The sequence below is a fragment of the Mustela nivalis genome (assembly GCF_964662115.1).
Source record: "Mustela nivalis genome assembly, chromosome: 5".
Lineage (NCBI taxonomy): Eukaryota > Metazoa > Chordata > Mammalia > Carnivora > Mustelidae > Mustela > Mustela nivalis.
In genome coordinates, this window is record NC_139024.1 from 137,260,849 (window position 1) to 137,287,743 (window position 26,895).

Below are 26,895 nucleotides of genomic sequence, written 5' to 3' on the forward strand. Positions count from 1 at the left end.
GGTATGTTTTGGTTTGAAAAGAAAATTTCCAAGGAACTCATTAGGACTGTCTGTTGGGAAAAGCAAGGAAGGCTGGTATTTCTCAGGAAAGGTCTGGTAATGGAAACGGCAGGGGCCATCCCGGCCCTGGAGGAGTCAGAAGGCCTGGGCTTCAATCCTGATGCTGCCGTTTAGTGCTTTCAGTTTTCAGTTGGACAAATCCGCGTGACGTTGAACAAATCAATGTATGTGTTTTTGTAGTGTTGTCCTAAGGACAAAATGAAAGAAATAATAAAAAGAAAGGAAACCCATCAGAGAGGAGGTGATGTTATGTCACTATTTATAGGTGGAGACATATATCAGGCCAGTAGCATCTACTTAATAATTGTGGCACTTACAGCAGAGCCTTCATGTGCTGTAACTTATTCCTTTCTCCTCTACAGCCCAGACTCTAGGATTTTGTATGCAGCGACTTTATATAGAGAATCTCGGATAAAATCAATTTATTTAGAATATTTAGGAGAAAATAATTTGTAACCTGGAGGGTGTTTCTTCTATGTAGCAATAATATTTCTAATTGCCGAAAATAGTTTTTAATATGGAGTCTAGTGAGTTGATCTAAAACGGGTTTTAATTTTACTTGCCACAGCCATTCCACTTGCTAAATTATTTCTGGGTGAAACTTTATTCTTTTCTTTTTTTTTTTTTTTTTAAAGATTTTATTTATTTATTTGTCAGAGAGAGAGAGAGAGAGAGCAAGCACAGGCAGACATAGTGGAAGGCAGAGAAGAGGGAGAAGCAGGCTCCCTGCAGAGCAAGGAGCCCGATGTGGGACTCGATCCCAGGACGCTGGGATCATGACCTGAGCCGAAGGCAGCCGCTTAACCAACTGAGCCACCCAGGCGTCCCTGAAACTTTATTCTTTTTCATTAGCTGAATACTTTTTAATTGTAAAACTGTTGTGTACATGTACATTAGTAAGATTATTATACAGTTATCTTAAATGTGGAAGTTAGAGGATAATTATTCTGTCATTCTCCAAAATGTGGAATACAGCGAACCATGTTATATACCTCTTGTTACAAAGAAAAATAAATGATAACTAGTAGGTTGGTCCAAGTAGAGACCACTGCAGTTTTGATGTTTCACTTGAGTTTGCTGAGATGTTAGGGAGCATAAAGGATGAGTTTGGTACATTTGCTTAATAATGTGTGTTTTATATTTTACATGCATGGAGAGGAGCTTTTTTTCTGGCATATTGAGGAAAGGTTCATTCATACTAGTGGGTACTGGTTATGTGATCTTAATTTTAACTGACGATACTTTTCTTAAGTGAACAATAGTACAAGAGTGGTTGCAATTCCAAATATGGTGATATCTTTAGACACTTATTAACCAATCTTCATATTAATTTTGCAGCGTCTTTGGTCTGCAGTCATTCCCTCATGCATTTGTTTAATTACAGATTTTAACCTTTTGACTTAGGACAACAAAACTCATTTCTCTTGGACTTGAGTGCCGTATTTTTCCATTTGTTTTTGTGTCCATCACGAGATACTTGTCTCTTGAGTACCCCTCTATTCTTGAATAATTAAAAAGCTTCCAGTATGACAGAACATTTTCAGATCTCTCATTCTTGAAAATATGGCATTTATTAGCACAGAATGGTATTGATAGTCATTTCTCAACTGAATTTATAGTGATGAAAAGCCATCTCTTCTGAATGGGAACATTGTATAGTCAGATAATGACTGTTTTAAAATTGCTTTTCCTGTTCCTCCCTCCCTCCCCCAGACTTAATTTTAATAAAAGACATTATCTACACGAAAGGTAACTATTACAAAAGCAGACTGAAGTGTCAAGGGATTTCTTGGGCTCTCTGATTCCTGTTCCCTGGCACCATCTCTCATCAGGCTTGCCCTCTCTTTGCAGCTGCCAAGTTTTCTTGCGTAATTGTCTTCACAAATGGTATACTCGTTAGTATTGCAGTGGGGCCCTTGCCAGTCCATGAAAGCCATGTGCCCCAGGCAGCCAAACCCAGTGCCAATTTCTTGCTGGTGGCTTTAATCCATGCCTTAAATACGTTGTTGAAACCAATGACGGATAAATAAAAAGTCACTTAAGGTAAGAAGTACTTTCATTTATCCATGCAAGATAAGAGCATTTTTGACAGGTAAGGGGCCCTGGTGTTTGTGAGCTCTGGACTCTCTTGTATGCTGGCATGACAGCCACCTGCCTTGGAGGTTTCCCTTTTGTCACTTCCATGTTCCAGAATCCATCAGAAAAACACATCTTGGTGACTCCTTAGAGAAAAGAGATTATTCACTTCATTCTCTTCAGTGCTGTGAAAGTGCCCAAGGTAGAAAAGCAACGTTGTTGTTATCAGTGCCTACAATCATTTCCAGGAATTAGGCACAGCAGATGCTCTGCAAAATAATAATTGTGTCTAAATGGACAAAAATCAAGGAGAGAGTATGGGATGCTTTCAGTACAACTGTGTGTTTAAAATGTTCTCCTGGGCATTTCATTTTATTGGAGATTAATGATTTCAAATACAGGGTCCATTTGAGCCTCTATTGGTTATTTTCCAGTGGGAGAGATGTACTTGTCCACAGATAATTGCTACTAGGTTCATTTGGCATGAAAACTGTGAATATTTCTATTTTAAACATCTAGGTTATTTATGTTGACTTTAACTTAGCCAGCAGGAGATACATTTTCAAGTTTATTTCCAGAGTTTGTAGAAACTGTATCTTCTGCTCTTCTGCACGTCCAAGCTGGACTCTTGGTTTTCTTATTCTCTGTGTCTTGCGCAAACCCTTGCTGGAATAACCTTTCCAGTTATTCTGCAAGGTAGAGCTATGTAGATATGCGGCGTTGTCTCTAATGATGGCCTTTTGCATGTGGCCTTTATCATGATAGTCTCAGTCCCAGGAGGAAAGAACTCTGCCTAGAGTGACCAGCACCTGGGTATGTATAGTTTAATTTGTCAGACCTTTGTCTTGTTTGACCATGTTTCAGTTGTGTTCTTGCGTTCTATAACAATTTGGAGAGACAGGCCACACACACATAACTTTTATGGGAGCATATTGTTATAATTGTTCTATTTTATTATCAGTTACTTTTGTTCATCTCTTAACTGGGCCTCATTTATCAGGTAAAGTTTATCACAGGTGTGTATGTGGAGGAAAAAACAGGATTTATAGGATTTGTTACTATTTGTGATTTTAGTCTTCCACTGGGTATCTTGGAACACATCCCATGAGTAAGGGCTACTAGTATATATGCATTTTACTTAGGAATGATTATTTATAAGACAGCAGAGGTAACCAGAGTAGTATTTTCCGAACAGTCTATTTCTACTTACATCAGTGGTACAAGCTCACTAATGATAAGCTGGACTGGCAGAAAAATGAAATTCTGTTGTTCCTAGTTAACTGTGCACACAGCCTTACTTTTTCAACTTATTATGGGAAATAATGTTTTTGACGTTACTTTTGCCTAACCCAGCAATGGGACATCTGTAATGGAGCCTGGTGACAAAAGAATTTTATGCCCTTAATAACCTTAAAGGTAAAAACTGCCAGTTATTTTTCCAGCAAAAGATGTGTTTGCTTGGATGTAAAAGAGAATTGTATTCCCAGTATCAACAAGCTGTGCCCAGACCGCAGGCAGGTCTGGGGAATGAATGAGAGGCAAGCTTTTTCAAGGAGAAAAGGAGTAAGTTGGGAAGGCAGTTATGAAGGGAAAGTCCATTTAAGAATAAACTGAAAGTTCTAAGTATGGTGGCTTCTCATTGGCTGAGCTGTTGCGTTGGGGATGAGGAAAGGGTCTCTTCCTTCAGCTTCCTTCCTTCCATATGCAAGGTCAAGTCTCTCACTCCGTTTGTAGTTCATGAAGAGTGGTAGGGCTCCCTACCTCCTGATTTTGTTGTAGTGAGTTTCCATTATTAAACATGGGAAAAAATAGAGCAAAGCTGCATGCTTGCTGTAGTTAATAGATTCCTCAGTTTCCATAGCTTTCAGCACAACAACTGTACAGTACAAGAGCTCAGCCTTAAAAGTGCTATTTACACAGTTCCTAATGCTTGCAATGAGGTCAGTTCATCAACACCACAAATGCCTGGTCCTTCCTGATTTGGGACAATAGTGATGTTTGAAACTGAACCTGCAAAGAAGACACTGAAGGAAACCATGGTGGTAATGCAAAGGTTATGTCACACTTTCTTATGCCAGAAGTTGATCACCCAGAAGAGCAATAAATTGAATAAATGCTGAATTTGATAATGTTGTACCTCCTATACGTCCCTTGAATGGTGAGGAAGTTGCTGGAATTCAGACCAGCGTGAGGAGAGTAGTGATGAGGGTGACCCCCTGAATGAAGATGTGCTAATGCGGTTGATAATAAGAAATACAGATTTGGGTTAGTCTGTATTCCCTGCACAAAGCTCCAAACCCTTGTAATTTCTAGTTGTAATTTTAACCCATAGGAGCATCTTTTGTTACATATTTAGTATTGTTCCCAGTATCAGAAAAAGCTCCAGTGCCATAAAGTGAAGTGGGTGTCTTGTTAGTCATGTAACAAACCCTTTTCTAGCACAGCTCAGTTTATCTGAATAAAGTGATTTTCAGCAAGCCCCTAGGTAACCTGAGAATGGGGGTTGATTGTCAAGGGAACTAACTAGACCTTTGAGGAGGGGAAGGGGGACTAGAGATTGAGCTCAGCCACCGTGACAGTTGATTTAACCAGTCAGGCCTGTGAAGCGAATCTTCCATAAAAACCCTGAAGGATGTAGTTGAGAGAGATTCAGGGTTGTTGATCATGTGGAGGGTGGTGTGTCCAGGGGGCATGGAAGCTCCAGAGTCTCTCCCGCAAACCTTGCTGTTGGCATCTCTTCTATCTGGCAGTTTCTGAGTTACATATTTTTATAAAAAGCCAGTAGTATAGGAAGTAAACTATTTTCCTGATTTCTGCTCTAGCAAATTAAGTAAATCTCTGATATATGACTGGTCATCACCTGGACTAGTGATTGGCATTTAAAGCATGGCGGGGTGCTGAGCTCTTAACCTGTGCTACTCACTTCTGTCTCCCAGCAGGTAGTGTCGGAATTCAGTAAATTGTAGGATACCCAGCTGATGTCTGCAGAGAATTGGAGAAGTGCTTGGTGCTGTTAGAAAACACACATCACAGCAGGTGAAAAACCTTATGAGGGCTGTGGTGAAGAGTAGGTCACAGGTCGATTCCTGGCCTTGGAGCAGGGAGATGACAGCCAGCTAGGGGGAACTCAATTGAGGAGAGCCCACTAGGACAGAAACCCACGTTAGAGAGACAGGGGACTGGAACGAGCCTTTTTAACTTCCATGTGTCAGGGCTGGCCCATCATCAGATGGCTGGATAGAGGCTGATGATTACCACAATGGTAACCACAGTTACCAAGAACAGTAATGCTGCCATGCTTTTCTGAGATCCTCCGACTGCCCCATACAATGACCTTCATGTGAAGCATAGATATTAGCTTAGTTTGAACTAAGTTTTAGTGAAAATTGTCCTTAGAAATATTTTTTTTACTACAATATAATGTAGCATTTTACCTTTAACATGTAGTAAATACTTCATTAATGTGTATAATTGAAAAGCATTTGTTTGGTATAGGATCTGGCATCAATTTCCCAGAAAATCTGATTATCTTAGTGATTGGCATTGTGACTATGACAGTTGATTTATATCTAGGGAGAGGAAATTGGAAAGGCAGAGAGGTTCCTACATGCCAAGCAGTTCACCTGCATTGTTACAAAAAATAATTGCTTAGCTGGTCACTGAATGTAATTAATTGAACTGTCTATGGCCATGTTATATTTATCCTGGCATTTCTTCTTGAAATAAGTGGGTTTAACACAGGTGTTTAAGATGGCTAGAGCCCAACTCAACAGTTATGATAATAACTCAACTTTTTCAGAGTAAGAAAGTTTATTTTTTTTAAAGATTTTGTTTTCTTAAGATTTTATTTATTTAAGAGAGAGAGAGCACAAGCAGGGGGAGTGGCAGGCAGAAGGAAGAGAAGCAGTCTCCCCACTGAGCAGGGAACCTGATGTGGGGCTCTATCCCAGTGTCCCGGGATCATGACCTGAGCGGAAGGCAGATGCTTAGACACCTGAGCCACCCAGGTGCCTCTCAAAATAAGAACATTTAATTAAAAATGTAATAGATGTCTGTTTAGAAAGTTTAGAAATATAAAAATCTGAAATAGAAAATAAGGACCAGGTGTTATACCTATTAAATCTTGTTTAGTTCCTAAAGATAGTATGCGTGTATTTATAGATAGATAGTATATTTGCATAGTTAAGATCATATCATACATACAATTTTATATCTTATTTATCACTTTATAAGTATATGGTTATATCATTAAAACCTTTGAAACCATTATAGTTTATGACTGGATAATATTTTATTTTATAGTTCTATAATTTACTTAATCACTCCCTTGTTGGGGGGATGTTTATGTTGTTTCTAATTTTTCTGTATTATAAATCATATTGTAATGAAACTTCTTTGTATAACTTCTGTCTTCATTTACATTATTTCCCTGTGATAAATTCATAGAAGGGTAATTACCTTGTCAAAGGGTGTGAACAATTTTAAATCTCTTGATAGTGCTGAATTGGTTTCTGGAAAGGTTGCACCAATAACATGCTCAGTAGTAACAGAGAGAGCTGCCTTTTCAGGGACTTTTTTTTTTTTTTTTTTTTTTTTAAATTCATACTACTTGTTAGGAGCATAAGCACACTCTTTGCCTCGACCTTTTATGAGTTAAAGTTAATAGAAGTTGGCCATTTCTCCACCATTATTTTAGTGGAGTAAAATGTACAAACTGTGTTGACTGAGCCACAATTCATATTTCTTGGTAGAAACTGTTTAAGTATTGTATCTGGAGGTTAATGAGATGTGCCTCATCTTTTTCAGATGGTTATGACTGTGTGTGGGTCATGTTTGCTTACCATGGCCCTTTCTGGTAAGCTAATTGTGCTCTGGAGAAATTACTAGTCCAGCAGGCTTAATGTACTGCTTAGTTTCTTTTACATACAAGACCAAGGGAGATTGAAAGGAAAGACTGTTTAAACTGTTACAGAATTCATTCATTCTAACAACAAACATTTACTTGGTATTTTGCTAGTTCTAGTCACTTGAGCTAGATTTATGGTGGTAAAGAAAGCTTACAGCGTTCTCATGTGACCTGTTGAACAATCAAAAGAATCCAAACATAGTCTGTGACCGTATAATAAGATATCTTAGGTACCTTTTTATTTTTACTTATTAATTTAACTTAATTTAATTTTTAAAATAAAATTACATAATACTCAAGATTATGTGATATAATGATTTGATACACACACACATATATGAAATGATTTCAACAAACTAATTCACAATAGTCTCCTCACAGTTACCATTTTTTTGTGTCTAATGAGAAGTATCTGTAATCTGCTGTCTTCGTGAATTTCCAGTATTCAGTACGATATTGTAAACTGTAGTTGTCATGCCGTACATTAGATCTCTAGACTTATTCATCTTACAACTGCAATTTTGTACCTTTTGACTGACATCTTTCCATTTCCCCCTCCTCTGCATTCCTGGAAACCACCTTTCTTACTCTTTCTGCTCCTGTGTACTTGGTTCTTTTAGATTCCACATTATAGGTGAGATTTTAACTGGGCAAAAGACTAGAATGAACATTTACCTTGGAATTAGGCTGCTGGGTTGTCACCTCCGACTAACTGATTGGCTGCACATTCTTGGGAATATAGCTAACCTGTGACTTGGCTTCTTTATCTACAAAATACGACTGTTGGGCTTAATGATTTCTGTGGTCCTTTGTAGTTTTCAAAATGTTTGAATTTTTCTGAAGATTGAAATCTCTGTTTATAAGCTAAAATCCATATACTATTTTAGAAGCTTAGTTTGTATACTAAAATGCAATCTTGGGAATCTGAGTTGATTGTTTTGGATATGGAATTCTCATTTTTCTTATATGAGGGTCTAGAGCTGCCCTGTCCAGTATGGTATCTGCTAGTTGTCTGTGGCCAATTTAAATAAGAATTAAGTTAAATAAAATGAAAAATGAAATCCTTCCATTGCACTAGCCAGACTTACAATACTCAGTAAGGGTATGTGGCTGGTGTCTACTGTATTTGACAGTGTGGATACAGGATGTTCCTTTCATTGAAGAAAGTTCTGTTGGATGACATGGACCATTGTTTTTTGGTCCAAATAAGCTTTGTTTTAGTAAATAAGGATAACACTTGTATCAAAAAGGGCTGGAAAAAGTGATCCAGTATCTGTTTAAGGTGTATTAGTTGTTGTCCGCTAGGACTTCTTTTCCCTCTCATTTAGTGCGATGTCAGTTTTTCTTGAAATATTCTTGGTCCTAGTTGGAACATAGAATTGAGTACATTGATTTTGACTCTTGAAGAAAATGAACTTCAGTCTCACTTCCCTAAAGATTTCATGGTGTAAAGGTGTTAAAATGTCACTATATAATTTTGCTTATAAGTAATTGTTTTTCGAGAGTTTCAGTTTGGGATGATAAAAATGGTCCAGGGATGGACCGTGGTGATGTTGCGCAATAGTGCATATGTACCAGTGCCACTGAACTCAGCACTTAAAAATGATGAACTTTATGTTATGTATATTTTAACTGCACAAAACTCGATTTGCTCTAATTAGAAGGAAAATGAGCATCTAGGTAGTATCAAAATAAAGTTGTGAGTCTATTGTACTTCTACTTCAGGAGGAAGAGTAGAGTGTTGAATTCTGTCACATCTGTCCCAGACTGGGTTTGCCCAGAAAGCAAATTCTGAGATGAAGATTAACATGCAGGATACTTTTTATGTGATGTTGCTCTTGGCATCAACAGTGGGGGTGGGAGGGGGACTGGGAAAAAGCAGGATTAGGCAGAGGGAGATCTTGAGCCTCAGCACAGTCCCAGTGAAGATCTCAGCCACCTGCATGGGAGCATGTCCGCCAGCGTTGTCCTGAAACGTACCCTGTACCCTAACAGATGCAGGCTGCTCATGGAAGAATATGAGTGATTTTGGGCAAGGTTCTTTCTTTAATCTTTAAAGTATGTATGAATGTATGTATGTAAGTATGTATTTATTTAAGTAATCTCTCTACTCCACGTGGGGCTTGAACTCGTGACCCCAAGATCACGAGTCCCATGCTCTTTCCACTGAGCTGGCCAGGTGCCTCTCGGTGAGGCTATCTTTAAAAATGGTTGAAACCTGAGGAGCATGTGGGTGGATGAATCTTCCATTCTTGAGGGCAGATTTGGATGGTGCAGCACACTTACTCATGTAAGCCAGAAGTCTCTTTTCTGATAATCCGCATTTCTGGACTATGTAAATAAAGGACCAGCAAGTAAGAGGAAAAGGGCTCTTGTGGTGTTAGGTCATTCCTACAACCACCAGTAACTAAGAAGAGATTCCTACAACCACCAGTAACTAAGAAGAGAAAGAGCAGGCTCCATTCAGACTTTTCATTTCTTTTTCTGATTTGGGTTAATTATTTGTCATTGTTTATTTTTTTCTTACAAAGTTGATATAATAGCTATAAGTAAATGTCCTTTAGCATGACATAGTAATCTTTTATGTCCTCTGATCTTTAATTAGTCAAAGTAGCTTTAAATACTGTATGTTTTCATAACCTGGGATGACCAAAGAAGGAAGGAAAATATGATGGAGTGAATTAGCCCATACTACAGTGGGAGAAACCACCCCCTCGTCTTCAGAGGTACCATCATCAACAAACAAGAGCACTGAGCACTTTTTATAGGGCTCTGAGGCACTTACTCTAAAGCCAGCAGAGTGATTTTGCCTCCTTCTGACTTTTATGGGGAAATGTATCAAAAGAAAGTCAGCACGGACTTACCTGAATAGCCTTTTAAAAAGAGTCTTGGCCTGTTGCAGACATCTCAAAATGTCCTTGTAAGTAATAAAGAAAAAAAGTTCATTGCATTTTTTAGTAGTGTTGACTATCTCTAGCATGTTATTTTTAAATCATGATAGAGTGAGAGGTACATAGAGTTCTTTATATATTTAATGCATGACATTTTTATATTCATATTGTAGAACTAAAACTTTGTACCACTGACTAAAGAAACTCTTATTTATACCTTTGTTTTTGTGCTCTTTTTGCCTCCATCTTATTTCTCTTTTTCTTTCTTTTTTTTTTTTTTAAAGGTTTTTATATATTTATTTGACAGAGAGAGATCATAAGTAGGTATAGAGGCAGGCAGAGAGAGAGAGAGAAGGAAGCAGGCTCCCTGCTGAGCAGAGTGCCCGATGCGGGACTCGATCCCAGGACCTGAGATCATGACCTGAGCCAAAGGCAGCGGCTTAACCCACTGAGCCACCCAGGTGCCCCTTATTTCTCTTTTTCAATGGCTTAGAGTAGAGTGGAAAAATTATGGGATTTTAAAGATATAGACAAGGATTCGAGGCCTCTCAATTCCAGGGGAATTGAGTTATGTCATTTGTGAACCAGTATTTCTTTTTCTGTGAATTGTGACTAATAATTGTGTGTACTCCAGGAAGTGTTATTGGAATTGGTAATAAGATGCATGTGAAATTATTTTTATAAAGTGTAAAGCACTTGTTATGTATTTTTTCCAAAAGCTAATATTGATTTCTTGATAAGGAGCTGTACTATTTCTCATATATGTGATTCTGACTTTAACATGATTGGCTGATCTAAAGGTAGGCCTACATTCAGTTAAGAAGGCCCCGGGGGCCCAAGAGATTGGAGTGAAGTAGGTTAAAGTTGAGTGTGCCAGGGAGATAGATTTTCTGGTATTAAGTAATATTTAGATCAATATATTTATCTCTACCAGACCCTTGGTTGGTGACTTTCTTGGATTCATACAGAACGTATATTAATTTTTACTTATTTATTTATTTTTTAAAATAGATAACCTTTGATTCTCTCTAGAAATTTCTTCTCGTGACTGCTCTCTGCTATTAGGTTGTTCCTGGATAACAGGTCACCAGTTAATATACTTCTTTTTGGCTGACTCCTGACTTTCCGGTAACCATGTCAATGCTCCTCGTTGTTCCTCTAGTGTTTCCCTACACGTTCTGAACTTACACTTTCTCCAAATCAGTTTCTTTTTTTTTTTTCAAATTTCTCATTTGTATTTATGGTTGGAGAGGGAAACATTTTCAAATTTCTCAAAATTCTCTGAATTTTTATTTTTACAAATAACTCTTAAATGAATTCCTCTGATTTTATGCATAGTGTCCTCCCCGACCCTACTATCTAATATTCATAACTTTCATCCTGTACTATAGCATTCCTCTTTGAAAAAAAAAAATCACATTTACTTGGTGAATGTTGAGATCATACACAATATTTTTCTTTTACATCTAAAGCTTTCCTTGGGAGATCAGGACCATTTATTACAAGTTCCCTCAGCTTCCCTTCCTTTAATTTCAGAATTTTAAAATATTTTTGTTTATTCTGTCTTTGGTATCCTCCTTCTTTTTTACATCTTCACACATTTAATAACCCATTGTAATCTGATTTCTGTCCTCACTCATCCATTGAAATTGCTCTGTTGATAGTCATCTTGTCAAATAGTTCTTTACTTTGCCCCCCACCTAATCTCTTTGTTATGTTTTATCCTGTTAGCCAATTTTTCCCCTATCCTTTCCTGTTTTTCCTTTTTCAGTTCTTCCCTCCTCTTTTATCCAGTATTATATGAAGCGCTAGACTCTGGGTATATGAAGATTAACGTAAGAGAGAGAGAGAAGGGAGTGTATGTTCTACTTTCAAGAACCACATAGTCTATGGGCGCTTGGGTGGCTCACTTGATTAAGTGTCTGCCTTTGGCTCAGGTTGTGATCCCAGGATCCTGGGATCAAGTCCCACATCAGGCCCCTGGCTTGGTGGAGAGCCTGCTTCTTCCTCTCCCTCTGCCGCTCTCCCTTGTGAGAGTACTCCCTTGCTCTCCCTTGTGGACTCTCTTTCTCTCTGTCAAATAAATAAAATCTTACAAAAAAAAAAATGAACCACATAGTCTAACAACAAGGCAGACAAATATTAATAATACAACAGGCTAAGGTTTGCACACACAGTGGCATTTAGTTTCAGAAAATACCTTGGTTTTCATCTAGAAACTCTGTGCCCCTGCCTTTGTAATATTGTACTCTTTGGTTCTCTTCTGGTTTACTCTTTATATACCCTTTGCTTAAATGGGATAACTTCTAAGATTTTGGTCTTTTGTCCATTTTTAATTTTGCTCTTACCTGCCCATGGATTTTCACATACCTTTATAATGTTAACTCTTTATTATTATTATTTTTTTAAAGATTTCATTTATAGATTTGACAGACAGAGATCACAAGTAGGCAGAGAGGCAGGCAGAGGGAGAGAGGGGAAGCAGGCTGTCTGCAGAGCAGGGAGCCCGATGCGGGGCTCGATCCCAGGACTTTGAGATCATGACCTGAGCCAAAGGCAGAGGCTTAACCCACTGAGCCACCCAGGCACCCCTAATGTTAACTCTTTATACACATAATTTTCAGGGTCTACATTTCTACCATTAATCTCTCACTTCATTTTCAAACCCATACCTCAGATCGATTCCTAGAAATTATATGACTGTCTTCAGTCATATTTAACTTTAACATGTCCAAAGCTGTTTCCCTCTTCAACCAGAAATACACATATGAAAATCATTTGAACAAACAAACAAAATCCATCCTGTGTTTCCTGTCTCAGTGAATAACTTTACTGTTTTCTCTGTTACCTGGTCTCTAGAATTTTCTGTGTCATTTTTAACTCTTGATTAAACTCATCTTTTACATATTGGGCATTGAGTTAAGTATATTATGAACAGGATCTAGTTTAATTCTTTTACCATGAGATATTGTTTTCTACGTCCTTATCCATGAGAAACTTGGGAGTCAGAAAGGGCAAGCCATGTGTCCAAGAGTAATACACGCCTGAGTGGCTGACTTAGGGTCACACCCACATGGGTGTCTCTGCAAAGTGTGATCTTGGGCCCTTGGTATTGTATTGACTCCTCTCACAGCTGGTCTCACAGTCTTCTGTAACAATATTAGCATGTTTAATATCCACATTTATACTTTTGTTACTTTTAGTGGCTCTGTAATCTGCATGTATTTGTGAACTAGGAAGATATTCTTAGTAGTGTGAAGAACTGTGTACTTAGTAGTGTGAAGACAGTGAATTAAGCTAAAGCAGGGCTCAGCAAGTTTGTTCTGTACGATAAGATAGTAAGTGTTTTAGGTCTTTGTGAGCTATCCAGTCTCTGTGGCAACTGTTTAGTCTGCCTTCATGGTAGAGAAGATACCACAGACAATATTTAAATGAATAGGCATTGCTGCCTTTCAACAAAACTTTATATACAAAATCAGGTCATGGGCAAGTTTGGCTTACTGTTCTTGGTTACAAAGTATTTCATTTCCACCATCCAAACTAATGGGTTTTATTTATTAATTTATTCATTCATGTATTTATTTGTGCATTTAAAATGCATTTATGTATAATCTAAATTGCTTAGGTAAGAGAGAAGAGAGGTAATTAAAGAGGTGTAATTTGAATTGAACAGTTGGGAACTATTGATTGAGAAGTACTTGAGTTGGTCAGAGTTGTGAACTTTGTTCATGGGGAGGTATAAGAGTGTGTGCGAGTTGCATGATCTCTTTGAGTCTTAGTTTCTTTGTAATGTGTAGGAATAATGCATACCTCACAACGTTGTTGTTGAAAGTGTGAGATGGAAGCCCACCGTATAGAGGGATAGCTGCCGTCGGTCGTGTCACTGTCCCTGGTCTCTTGTGTTTTCCATATGAACTGTTTGTTTCTTTTTCTTTTTTTTTTAAGTAAATATTTTGTTTATTTATTTGAGAGAGAGAGAGAGCTTGGGTGGGGGGCAGGGAGGCAGAGGGAGATGCAGGCTCCCTGCTGAGCAGACCTCAATCCCAGGACCCGAGGATCAAGATCTGAGCTGAAGGCAGACACTTGACCAACTGAGCCACCAAGGTGCCCGAAAAGGTTTCTTATAGAGAAATTTAAGAGACAGTAAGAATGGAATGTCCTTCTCAGATGGAAGTGGGAAAGCTATCATAATCTTATTCTTGCTTTGTTATAAATGACAATAGAAAAAAGAATCCCAAATAATTGTTTTGGGTGGGGAGAAGTCATGGTGGGGAATATATGCCGGGCTGAGCAGCTAAAAAGTCTGTAAAGGAAGACAAGAAAATTAAACTTTGCTCAGTAAGCTGAGGGTGGGGTGAGGAGAACAAAGCACGGGCACGAGGATGGGCCATATATGGGGGAACAGGACCTAGAAGTGGGTTTGGAAGTGTGAAGGGCTGGGAACCGAGAAGGAAAAGGTAGTCAGCAACCCATGAGCAACTACACCAATGGCACCGTCCCCAGAATTCTGGACTTTGCATATAGCATATGCCTTTGGAGGAAGAGATGCTTTCTTGTGTCTTGCCAAGGGTGCTGGGCTGGGTAACTAAAAACCTCATAGTGTGACTTCGTGTGAAGATGTGGAAGGTGGCACGAGCATATTTAAAATTCCTGTCCTATTGCATTGACAAGCCACTGAACGCTGTAGATGGGAAGACAGATTTTCGTTGAAGTTCAACCAAAAACACTTTTTGAAACAACTGACAAAATAGTGCCATAAATGAATAAATCCAGGGAGTTCCTGGGTATCTTCTCTCATGATGGCAGTCTCCTGCAAAGGTGCTATGCTGAAGCTTCTAATAAGCAGTCACATACATGCACGATAATGTTAACTTGTAGCTAAATATTTTCAGTTACACTTTGGAATGGGGGCACTGTGCTGCCTTGGTACATACTCAGTATGCTTTTGTTGTCACTCGGAACAATGGGATTCCCTCCTAATGCAGCTTACTATCACAGAAATAGGTGGTTTCTTAGTATGATTATAGGGCCCTCGAAGTAAAATAAGCACATGGTTGTATGCTTTAAAGTAGCCCAATAGATTAAAAAAATTCCAAAATTTTGAAGATGATTTATGTGATTTAAGTTCATAGTAAATTTTTTTTTTTTTTTTTTTGTGAACATATGGATAAAACAGCTAAAGATTTTCCCTACTGAGTCCCCCAAGTCAGCTTAAAACTTGCTTCTGCGATCCTGGGTAATGAACACGACATTCGTGGTCCAGAATCTTCCATTGTTGTTTTGTTTTAACTCTTCCGGTATTCTAGAGTTCATTCAGCTCCACCTGGCTCTTTGTCACCTGATCCGAGATGTGACCAGCCCGTATCAGATGATTGCTGAAGGGACTTTCCACTGTGACACTGATGCTCTTCTTTAATTAATTAATGTGGTGTTCTTCTTATATTACATTGTAGACATTTTTTAAAAAAGATTTTATTTATTTGAGAGAGAGCACAAGTGATGAGGCGGCGTGCACAGAGGGAGAGGGAGAAGCAGACCCCCTGCTAAGCAGGGAGCCCTATGTTGGGCTGATCCCCAGCTCTTGGGGTGCCAGATTTATGACCTGAGCCAAAGGCAGACGCTTAACTGACTGAGCCACCCATGTACCCCAAATTCTTGGCAGGTCTATAAAAAGGATCTGGTCTATGCTCTGTCTTCTGGCTGCTCTGTATCCCTTCCCAAGTAAGTGTAGCCCTGTTCCTGGTTTACTATGCGTGCATAGTAGAAACTTGTTCTTTTATAAAGCAAAAATAGAATGGTGGGATGTTGCATTGACATTTAGTTGGAATGACACAACCAGATGTGAGGATAAAAAAGATTTGCATTTTATAAAAATAACTTCAACTGTCCATTGGTATAGTCTATCACTTTGTTCATTTTTTTCATTATTTTTAATTTTTTTATTTTAAGATTTTTATTTATTAGAGTGAGTGAGCATAATTGCGGGAGGGGCAGAGGGTGAGGGAGAAGCAGCTCCCCACTGAGTAGGGAGCCCAGTGCAGGACTCGATCCCAGGACCCCAGGATCATGACCTGAGCAGAAGGCAGACCCTTTACCTATTGAGCCACCAGATACTTGGATTTTTCATTTTTATTTTTTCGTTTTTATTTTTATAAATATTAAATAAAAATCACCAGCACCCAGAGTGGTGTATTTTATTTGAAACATCAGAAAAAGTAAATGTAGTAACAGTTTTATAACATTATGTAAGAACATTCTCTAATACAGTGGAATTATGTAGAAGTCATGTCTCTCAAAGGTAAACAGAACTTTGTAGTTAAGGAGGATGGCAGGCAGAAATGTGCAGGATGGATGTTTCAAATATCCCCTCTTCTAATGTATATACTCATGTGCTTCCGTTAACTAATGAGACATTGCTAGGGTCAACCAAAACCTGTCCTTTAGACGATCCTCCTAAACTTTTTGATTCAAGAATATAGTCCAAATAAAAGTAAATTATCACATTTAAAGTTTTATTCAACCTGAGGGATTCAGGACATGACATGACGTGATAAAGGAAGTTTTCTTCAGACTCACGGAAGGACAGCTAGAGAATAGGGATCTAAAAGTGAGGTTCAAGGCTCTTTTGGTTTAGAGCAGTACCTATTAAGCCTCTGTCAGCAGATTTCCTTAATGGGATCTTCTGTCTGTGTGGAGGAGGCAGTGGGGGAAACAGATGTCAGTAGGACAATGGGAGGTTGGTAGGAGACACAAAGGACGAGTTTAGTTTCTACAGAGTGAAGTTTGACTTGCGCTTTGCGTGTGTGCTCTTTCCAGAATCTGTGAAAGAAGTTTCTACAATGGTTTGCTCAGCTCTCAGGAGAGTTGCCCAGGTGCATGCTTACCTGGTGAGGAAGTCCAGTAGTGTCTCCAAAGGCCATCATTGTCAGGCCTTGGGCTCGAGACCTGCTGCTTCGGAGCCTGCTGCCCAAGGAGCTCCAGGTGGCATGGTGGAGCTGCTGGGCAAATCTTATCCTCAGGATGACTATAGCAACCTCTCCCGGAAGGTCCTCTCCAAGGTCGGCAGGAATCTGCACCACCAGCAGCATCACCCGCTCTGGCTGATCAAGGAGAGGGTGAAGGAGCACTTCTACAAGCAGTATGTGGGCCGCTTCGGGACTCCGCTGTTCTCCGTCTATGATGACCTTTCTCCAGTGGTCACCACCAGGCAGAACTTTGACAGCCTGCTCATCCCAGCTGACCACCCCAGCAGGAAGAAGGGAGACAACTATTACCTGAACAGGACTCACATGCTGCGAGCACACACATCTGCACACCAGTGGGACCTCCTGCACGCTGGGCTGGATGCCTTCCTGGTGGTGGGCGATGTCTACCGGCGCGACCAGATCGACTCCCAGCACTACCCAGTGTTCCACCAGCTGGAGGGTGTCCGACTCTTCTCTAAGCATGAGGTGAGCCTTGAGACAGTTCTTACCATTGATAGCATGGACTTTCTTGTTGAGGTCACTAAAGTTTATCTCAGTGATACAGGTTGTCCTTGACCTTATTTTGCCTTTGTGAATTATGCATCCTTGATGATTTCTTTTGTCCAGGCCAAGCCTCAATATTTTTTGATCAATTTGTTGTGTTAGTACCTGTAGGAATGAGGGCTTTGGTTTTCCCTCTTCTGAGCTTAGTCTTTCAATACTGGCCTGCCTTTCTCTAGCTTTCTTCATATGAATGAATAGTCAGTGGCTCAAATTTATCCTCAGTCCAGGATGGTTAAGATACAATGCTGAAAGCTATGGTCAAGTTACTCCAATTCTTAGTCAGTAAAAATTAATTAAGTATTCATACTATTAGTCATTAATGAATTTCTTGTACAGTAGAGGGGACTGACAGTTTATTGGCTCAGGTTAGAAACTGTGTTCTGTTCCCAAGCTCTTCACTTATCCTCCCCTCCTTTACATTTGTAGGTGTTTTATATTTTTTTCTTTGTGAGATGCCTAAGTTGTTGCTACTGCTGAAATATATGTTTGGATGCTTAGAGGTTTTTGATCAGGAAATCTGATATTCTGGTTATTCTCAAAAGCACCCAACACCTTACGTGTTTGTTAGCTGATGATACCATAATATACTGATTTCCTAATTTCTTTTGGCAAATTATGAAAATCCCTAAAAGCTTGAGTCTGTTTCCTAAAAACCTGCAATACTACTTGCCTTTCATTCATACATTTTTAAATCTCTGTTTTTATGTAAGAAACAAATGGAATAAAAGGAGGCCCAGGAAATATTTCACTTTACCCTTTCTGCACTTCTTCCCCATATATTCATCAAAGCAGGAGGAACAGTTCCCTCCCATGAACAGATGCTAAATGGGTTGTGGGACATGGAAAGGAATAGTATATGATCCCTAGGCTAAGAAGGAACCATTGTTTTGTTGTAGTGAGTGAGTCACGTTTTATGAGACAACTGTTTGCCTCAGGATGTGCTGTTTTCCTGTGGGTCTGTGATACCCCAGCAGTAGGTGAGCTTCACATGGAAAGGCCACCCACGCTGGATTGCAGAGATGCTTAAATAAGCGTTCTTACTACTTGGAATTGCTGACTGTATTCTAAGTTAGGATTAATACTATTAATCAGGGTATGGGTTTATTAGGAAATGAAAAAGAAACAAGGATAGTCAGGTCGCAGCCTAGGAAATGTGACCAAGTGATAGAATGTCGCCTACAATTAATGTGCTGGAGGGGATGTATGCTAGTGAGACAGTGTCCGGGTCACGGTAGCTGGCCAGTGCTCAGTCTAGCTTCCCTCATTAAAAAATGAGAAAAGAAAGTACTCACTGATTTGTAAGCCTGAATGCCATGAAAGTGGCAGTGAGAGCTTTGACACTTAACACTAGCATTTTAATGGAGGGAAAATCCAGGCTACCTTAGAAGGTGGAAAATAGGAAGAGGGGTAGGAAGCTGGCTTTATCTTGTTTCATGTTTATTTGGGATCCAGTCCAACTTAGTCATTAGTGGACATGGCTAATCTAGACTGATAATGTTACTGTATATTCTGCCTTATCGTTAAAAAAGTTAAACACACACACACACACACACATATAACTAATAATACAGATTGATGAGGAATTCCATGTTCATTGTTTCTCATTTGTTCCTCTTAATAAAACCCTCATGAGATCAATTGTTTCCACTTTAACCATGAGGAATCTGAAGTCCCCAAAGGCTGTCCAAGGTTACCCACCCAGTTCATTGCCCATTCTGCTGCCTTCTGTTGCTTTTTAGGGAACTGTTTTGTAAGTGGGACCTGCTTATGACCCAAATGGTTTGTTAGTTTTAAGAATGGTGTTGGGGCTTGGGATGCTTGGGTGGCTCAGTCATTAAGCGTCTGCCTTTGGCCTAGGTAATGATCCCAGGGTCCTGGGATCGAGTCCCACACAGGCTCCCAGCTTGGTGGGAAGTTTGCTTCTCCCTCTGCCTGCTGCTCCCCCTGTGTGTGCAAGCTCGCTCTTTCTCTCTCTCTGACAAATAAATAAGTAAAATCTTAAAAAAAAAAAAAAAAGAATGATGTTGGGGAGAGAGAGGATTTTGTTTTTGTTTTTTGTTTGTTCATTTTAGCATGGTCTCAACTAAAGTGTTGGGATTAAGTCTGACCTAATCTTTTTTTTTTTTAAAGATTTTATTTATTTATTTGACAGACAGAAATCACAAGTAGGCCAAGAGGCAGGTAGAGAGAGAGAGGAGGAAGCAGGCTCCCCGCTGAGCAGAGAGCCCAATGCGGGGCTCGATCCCAGAACCCTGGGATCATGACCTGAGCTGAAGGCAGAGGCTTTAACCCACTGAGCCACCCAGGCGCCCCAAGTCTGACCTAATCTTAACCATCAAAAAAATTTTTTTCCTTTCAGTTTATTCCCCTAGAACATGATTTTTTCAGTGATTTTAATCATGTTACCTATGTAATTTAAAAATTATATTGTATACCATACACAAAGATAAACTCAAAATAGATAAAAGACCTCAACGTGAGGCAGGAATCCATCAGAATCCTAGAGAGGCAGTAGCCTCTTCGATATCGGCCACAGCAACTTCTTTCAAGATATGTCTCCAATGGTAAAGGAAACAAAAGCGAAAATGAATTTTTGGGACTTCATCAAAATCAAAAGCTTCTGCACAGCAAAGGAAACAGTGAACAAAACAAAGAGGCAACCGGCGGAATGGGAGAAGATATTCACAAATGATAGTACAGACAAAGGGCTGATATCCAGGATCTATAAAGAACCCCTCAAACTCAACACACACAAAACAGATAATCATGTCAAAAAATGGGCAGAAGACATGAGTAGGCACTTCTCCAATGAAGAAATACAAATGGCTAACAGACACATGAAAAAATGTTCATCATCACTAGCCATTAGGGAGATTCAAATAAAAACCACATTGAGATACCACCTTACACCAGTTAGAATGGCCAAAATTAACAAGACAGTAAATAACGTATGTTGGAGAGGATATGGAGAAAGGGGAACCCTCTTACACTATTGGTGGGAATGCAAGTTGGTACATCCATTTTGGAGAACAGTGTGGAGGTTCCTCAAAAAATTAAAAATAGAGCTTCCCTATGACCCTGCAATTGCACTACTGGGTTATTTACCCCAAAGATACAGATGTAGTGAAAAGAAGGGTCATCTCTACTCCAATGTTCATAGCAGCAATGGCCAAGGTCACCAAATGGTGGAAAGAATCAAGATGCCCTTCAATAGACGAATGGATAAGGAAGATGTGGTCCATATACACTACGGAGTATTATGCCTCCATCAGAAAAGATGAATACCCAATTTTTGTAGCAACATGGACGGGACTGGAAGAGATTGTGCTGAGTGAAATAAGTCAAACAGAGAGAGTCAATTATCATATGGTTTCACTTATTTGTGGAGCATAAGAAATAACACGGAGGACATGGGGAGATGGAGAGGAGAAGGGAGTTGGGGGAAATTGGAGGGGGAGATGAACCATGAGAGACTGTGGACTCTGAAAAACAATCTAAGGGTTTTAAAGGAGCAGGGGGTAGGAGGTTGGGTGAGCCTGGTGATGGGTATTATTGAGGGCACGTGTTGCATGGAACACTGGGTGTGGTATACATAAACAATGAATTTTGGTACCCTGAAAAGAAATTAAAAAAAATAAAATATAAAAAATTATATTGTTATCTTTTAAACTTCTTCTGGTACTAAATAATCTTTATAAGTATTGTTTCAATCCATATAAGGTACATTTCAACAAGAAGAAAAGTAAATACAGGGGTCTGGGTAAAAGAAACAGGGGTAAGACTAGAAATGGATGAACTGTGACAATACATATTTTAACTCTTGATTGATATTGTTTTTCTTAAAAAGATTAAGTGTATCAGCACTCACAAATCTAAATAGGCTAAATTTACCAATTATAGACATACATGACCACAGAGGGCATTTTTCAGTGAGAGAGTCCTAAACAAAATCATACCAGAGGCTGAAAATAAAGGGCAGGAAAAAGATAGGTTAAGCAAATACCAGAAGAAAGCTGGCACAGCACTATTAATATTAGACAAAATAGAATTTGTGGCAAAAATTGATAAATATGAACAAAGAGGGATAATATATCAATCACAATGCTTTATGAATCAGGAATTTTAATGTGCCCAACATCATAGCCATAATACATAAACCCAAACTGGAGAAATAAAGTTAAATTTGACAAATTCATAATCATAGTAGAAGATTTTAAATGACTTCAATAAAAAAACAGTGGCTTAAGAAAACAAAGTGAATAAATTGAGTAAAGATATAGACAACCTAAAAACATGATTAATAGGCTTGACTTATATTTATTTTTAAAGTTCTGTAACTAAACTAAAATAAAATTCTGTAACTATACAGATCTACACAGAAATTCCATACTCACAGTTGTGGGTACATAGTCACGTGGGGTACTTAAAATAAGTTGTCTATGTACTGGTTGACAGCTAAAGTCTAAACAAATGTCAAAGAATCAATAACATAAATAGAACTCTGCTTGACTAGGATGTAGTTATGTAGAAATGTCTTTGGATATTTAAAAACTCATAATTATAGATTCCTGGGATAAAGAGAAATATAGTAAATTGCAAATTACTTACTAATCAGCAATGAAAATATTCTCTTGAAACTGCTCAGATATGCAGGAAAATAGTCACTTCATTTTGTAGAAACTTGGTAGACCCCACTTAAATTGTGTGATACCAGTTAACATTAATAAAGCAAGATGTGTGGGATGTAGATAAAGACATACTTGTAGTACATTTAGTTTAAATATATTTAGGAAAAATTGAAAACCCTGAAAAATCAATGAATTAAGTGTCATTTTAAGATGCTAAAGCAAACAACATTCTATTAAAAAAGTAGAAGGGAGGTGGGTTGTATATTTTTTAATAGTCCCAATTCTTACAAAACAGATACAGCAACTGGAATAGCAAAGCCCATCTCCAAGACAAGCGGGTGACAAGGTCACCCTAGGATCTTCACAAATGGCGTGAACTCACAGCTGCCACAGAGGGAACTAGTGAGGGCTGAGGGGTGGAGAGCTTCTTCTGAGTTTCTCAAGGAACAAACTTTGGACAACCAAATTTGCTTGCAGGGCTTTGACATTTAGTGTTACTAATAACATTGTTCACCAATGACCAGCTACATCACAAAAAGAGGGACCAGGGCCAGATTTTCAGGTCTCCTGATAGAAGAATACAATGGCAACTCTAAAATCTGGCCAAAATACTTGATCCTGAATCTGATCAAATCTCTAGATCCAGCTCCAAATTTATAGGAAGTACAGAGGACAGAGAAACATGTTAAACTCTGTCATGGAGAATTAATAAGCAAAATCCAGCCTGTGGGAAATGCAACAGCATTGCTTCTCAAGATGTGATGTGCATAATGAAATAAGCAGAAAAATCAAAAGGAAGACCTTAGAAATGTTTAAGCAGCAGTGTTTAGAAATGTTCAAGCCATCACATTCAAGCACGCCATCACTGGACTTCCTTCATGGAGTAGCATGTAAACTGGTCCCAGTGTTCTAACCCGCTCCTGGCTAGTTGCATGTGCTCGGTCTGTGTGGTGGTCATGCACACGAGGGCCCTGTCTCAGTCTGAGACCGACTGGAAATCTTCAACTGTCCCTTCCGCATAGAGAGCTTGAGAAGCACTGCTCTGCAGGATAAATGATTCAGTTTCGTCAAATGAACTGCAAGAAAAATAAAAGGGAAATATACCTGTAGAGTAAAAGAAAGATCAAGCAATCACAATGCTTAGATCCTATCAAGAGAAACCATCTTTAAGGAAAAAAATCATTTGAAGCCATTGGAATTTGAATGCTCACTGAATATCTGAATTTAAGGAGTTCTTTTTTTTTTTTTTATTTTTTAAGGTATGCTTGTGGCATTATATTTTTAGAAAGTCATTTTCCTTTAGATTTACATATTGGAGTACCAGTGAGTGAAATGATCAGATGTCTGGTTTAATTCAGAATAATATGGGGCTAGGCATGTGGGGATGAATGGAAGAGGATTGGTCATGAATTGTTAATTATTGAAACTGGGTGCTGGATACAGGAGGGATCTCTATCCTTTCTACTTTCGTGTGTGTTTGAAATTTTTCTGATAAAAGATTAAGGAAAAAGATTGAACGGAGAACACTGGGGTTAGTCAGTCAATCAGAAAAACATTTGTTGAACACACACTGGGGTTCAGGTCTGTAAGATGGTATTAGACAATCACGAGATGCTCCCTGGTTTCATGTGGAAGACAGCTGTTAAGATTAAAAAACAAACAAACAGGAGGCAGAAGATATTAGTCATACAAGATTACAGTGCATAAACAATGAATTTTGGAATATGGAAAAACATAAAATTAAATTAAAAAATATGGAAAAAAAAGAAGATTACATTGCATACAGTAGAAGACTGAAATCAATTAAACCTGGGATTAATAGCCTCACTTCCATCATTCTGAGGTGGTTTTACATGTTTTTACCAAGTCTGAAAGACTTGTATGGTCTGTTTCAGAAAATAGAGAGACCTATCAAGCTCATTTTATGAGGTTAGACATGTTAATATACAAACTAGATGAAAAAGAAAATTTTAGAAGTTTCATTTTTATGAACATAGATGATTCCCTGTTTTAATGAACAGATATAGAATTATTACATGAAATATTTGCAAATTTAATTCACTGGTGTATTGTGTCCTACCACGTTATTATTATACATTTATTCCATTATATTATATTTAACTGATGTAAGGAGAAGAAGCATGTGATCACCTCAATAGATGTAGAAAAGTAATTTGACAGCATTTAATGTTTTATGACATAAAAAAAAAGCATTTGATGACATTAGAGACTCGATAAAAACTTTTAGCAGACTAGGAATAGAAGGGAACTTTCTTTTTCTTTTTTAAAGATTTTATTTATTTATTTGACAGAAATCACAAGTAGACGGAGAGGCAGGCAGAGAGAGAGGAAGGGAAGCAGACTCCCTGCTGAGCAGAGAGCCCGATGCGGGACTGGATCCCATGACCCTGAGATCATGACCTGAGCCGAAGGCAGCGGCTTAACCCACTGAGCCACCCAGGTGCCCCTCTTTTACTTTTTTTTTAAAAAAGATTTTATCTAATTGAGAGAGAGAGAGAGAAAGAGCACAAGCCAGGGGGAGAGACAAAGGGAGAGGGAGAAGTAGACGCCATAGAATCGTGAGACTTGATCCCAGGATCCTGGGATGGTGACCCGAGCCGAAGGCAGATGCTTATCCGACTGAGCCACACTGGCGCCCCTCGAAGGGAACTTTCTTAAATAATATTTGTCAAGCAGTCACAGCAAAGATCATAACTGGTGAGTCATTATAAATATTTCTATCAAAATAAGCAACAGTTCAGGATCACTTGCCATCACTGCTTCTATTCATCATTGTGTGGGAAGTTCTATTTTATGTAGTAAGCCAGAAAGAGAAATGTTGCTTAATTTTATTTCATTAAAAATAAATTAATTAATAAATAAAATAATACATTATTTTATTAAAAACAAATTGTGTTATTTATTTATTTTTAAGATTTTATTTATTTGAGAGAGAGAAGAGAGAGAGAGAGCATGCATCCATGATCTTGGTGGCGGAAAGGGGCAGAGGGAGAGGAGAGAGAGAGACTCTTGAGCAGGCTCCCTGCCTGCAGACCCTGACTCAGGTATTAAGCTGACTATCCTGAGACTGGGACCTGAGCGGAAATTGAGAGTTGGACATTTAACCAACTGAGCCACCCTGGCACCCCTAAGCTATTATCTTTTTAATTAATTAATTAGTTAATTGAGAGAGAGAGAGAGAGTGTGTGAGAGAGAAAGATCACAGGCAGGGTGTGAGGTAGAACGAGAAGGCAGACTCCCTGCTGAGCAGGGAGACGGACATGGGACTCGATCCCAGGACCCCGGGATCATGATCTGAGTGGAACTCAGGTGCTTAACTGAGCCACCCAGGTGCCTATAGTATCTTTTTTTTTTTTTTTTCTAGATTTTATTTACTTAGTTTTGAGAGAGCGAGCCAAGTGAGTGAGCACACGGGACCTCGGGGTAGGGGGAGAGGGAGAAGCAAACTCCCTGCTGAGCAGGGAGCCCAAGGCGGGACTTGATCCAGGGACCCCTGGACCGTGACCCGAGCCGAAGGAAGACACTCAACCGACTCAGCCACCCAGGTCCCTTTATTTTTATTTTTAATTAATTAATTAATTTTTGAGATCTAGAAAGCACTTTAATATTCTATCCTTCTTCAAAAAGAAAATATAGAACGCTTCACAAATTTGCGTGTATACAAGGGTATTGTTTTGGTTTTAGTATATGTGCTGCCGAAGAGAGTACCACAGGTGCCCTTTTATAGATATTTTAGAATATGCCCAAGTAACAAGTGTTCTCATTGTGTGCTAGCTCATACTTTGCCTCTCTCACTTGCTCTAGCTTTCTTTCCTTCTGTCTTTCACACCCATCCTCCCCATTGCACATACCGTGTTTTTTGGTGGTTTTGTTTAGTTTTTCAGGTTTCTTTCTTAGATAGATTTGTTGGTGTGTGTAAGAAAAATACATGGGAATGATAAACACCAAAATCAAGACACTGATTACCTGGCAGGTGAAGGGAAGGTGAGTGATAGCAGGCATCATCGTTGTTTGCAAATAATGCCAAACCTTATGAGTTTCTTTGGAGGCTAGAAGGATTTTTGAGACTAAAAAGTTTGAGGGGGCGCCTGGGTGGCTTAGTGGTTTAAGCCGCTGCCTTCGGCTCAGGTCATGATCTCAGGGTCCTGGGATCGAGTCCCACATCGGGCTCTCTGCTCAGCAGGGAGCCTGCTTCCCCCTCTTTCTCTGCCTGCCTCTCTGCCTACTTGTGATCTCTCTCTGTCTTTCAAGTAAATAAACAAAAAAATCTTTAAAAAAATGTTTAAAAAAAAAATAAAAAATAAAAAGTTTGAGCACCACTGTTCAGTTGCTTTCAAAGTAAATTTTTACTGAACATGCGAGGCATTTAATTTGCAAAGCATAGCAAATCTCATGTGTTCGGCAGACCCACCAGAGGGAGCCCATACAAATCCTGTATCTATTTAATATGATTTAAAAAAATTAATAAGTACATACCTGGACTGTGTTCAGAGAAGCTGTGTTTTCATTTTGTCCCTGGAGACGTCTTGTCTTGTTTCACCAGCTGTGCCCTGTGTGTGATTCCTGGGAATGCACTCTGCGTGCAGTGAGCACACCTAGGGTCCCTGGAGGAGGTAGGCTGCTCTGCAGTTTAGTCCTTACTCTGGGCTGCAGACTCTTTGTTTCCTCAGTGTCTTCATTGTCTCCATTCCCCTTCTATGACTTCCTCTGGGTCAGTTTTATCCAGAGTCTTCCTCTTACGTACACACATATGCAAGCCATACCTCCTCCTGAATTTAAGATTA

General features: G+C 39.0%; 1 protein-coding gene across 13 annotated transcripts in view; it reads left to right on the plus strand.

The window, feature by feature from the left end:
* The window catches only part of FARS2 (phenylalanyl-tRNA synthetase 2, mitochondrial), a 519,420-nt gene that overhangs the window by 122,607 nt on the left and 369,918 nt on the right, over positions 1-26,895 (plus strand). For 9 of the 13 annotated variants that reach the window (XM_082731036.1, XM_082731034.1, XM_082731033.1 and 6 more), the window contains one exon: positions 16,750-17,384. The exons of the other annotated variants lie outside the window; for them this stretch is intronic. In XM_082731036.1, the coding sequence (XP_082587162.1) occupies positions 16,773-17,384 (612 nt within the window). In that variant the 5' untranslated portion in view covers positions 16,750-16,772. The remainder of the gene's footprint in view (positions 1-16,749; positions 17,385-26,895) is intronic. 13 annotated transcript variants of the gene reach the window in all.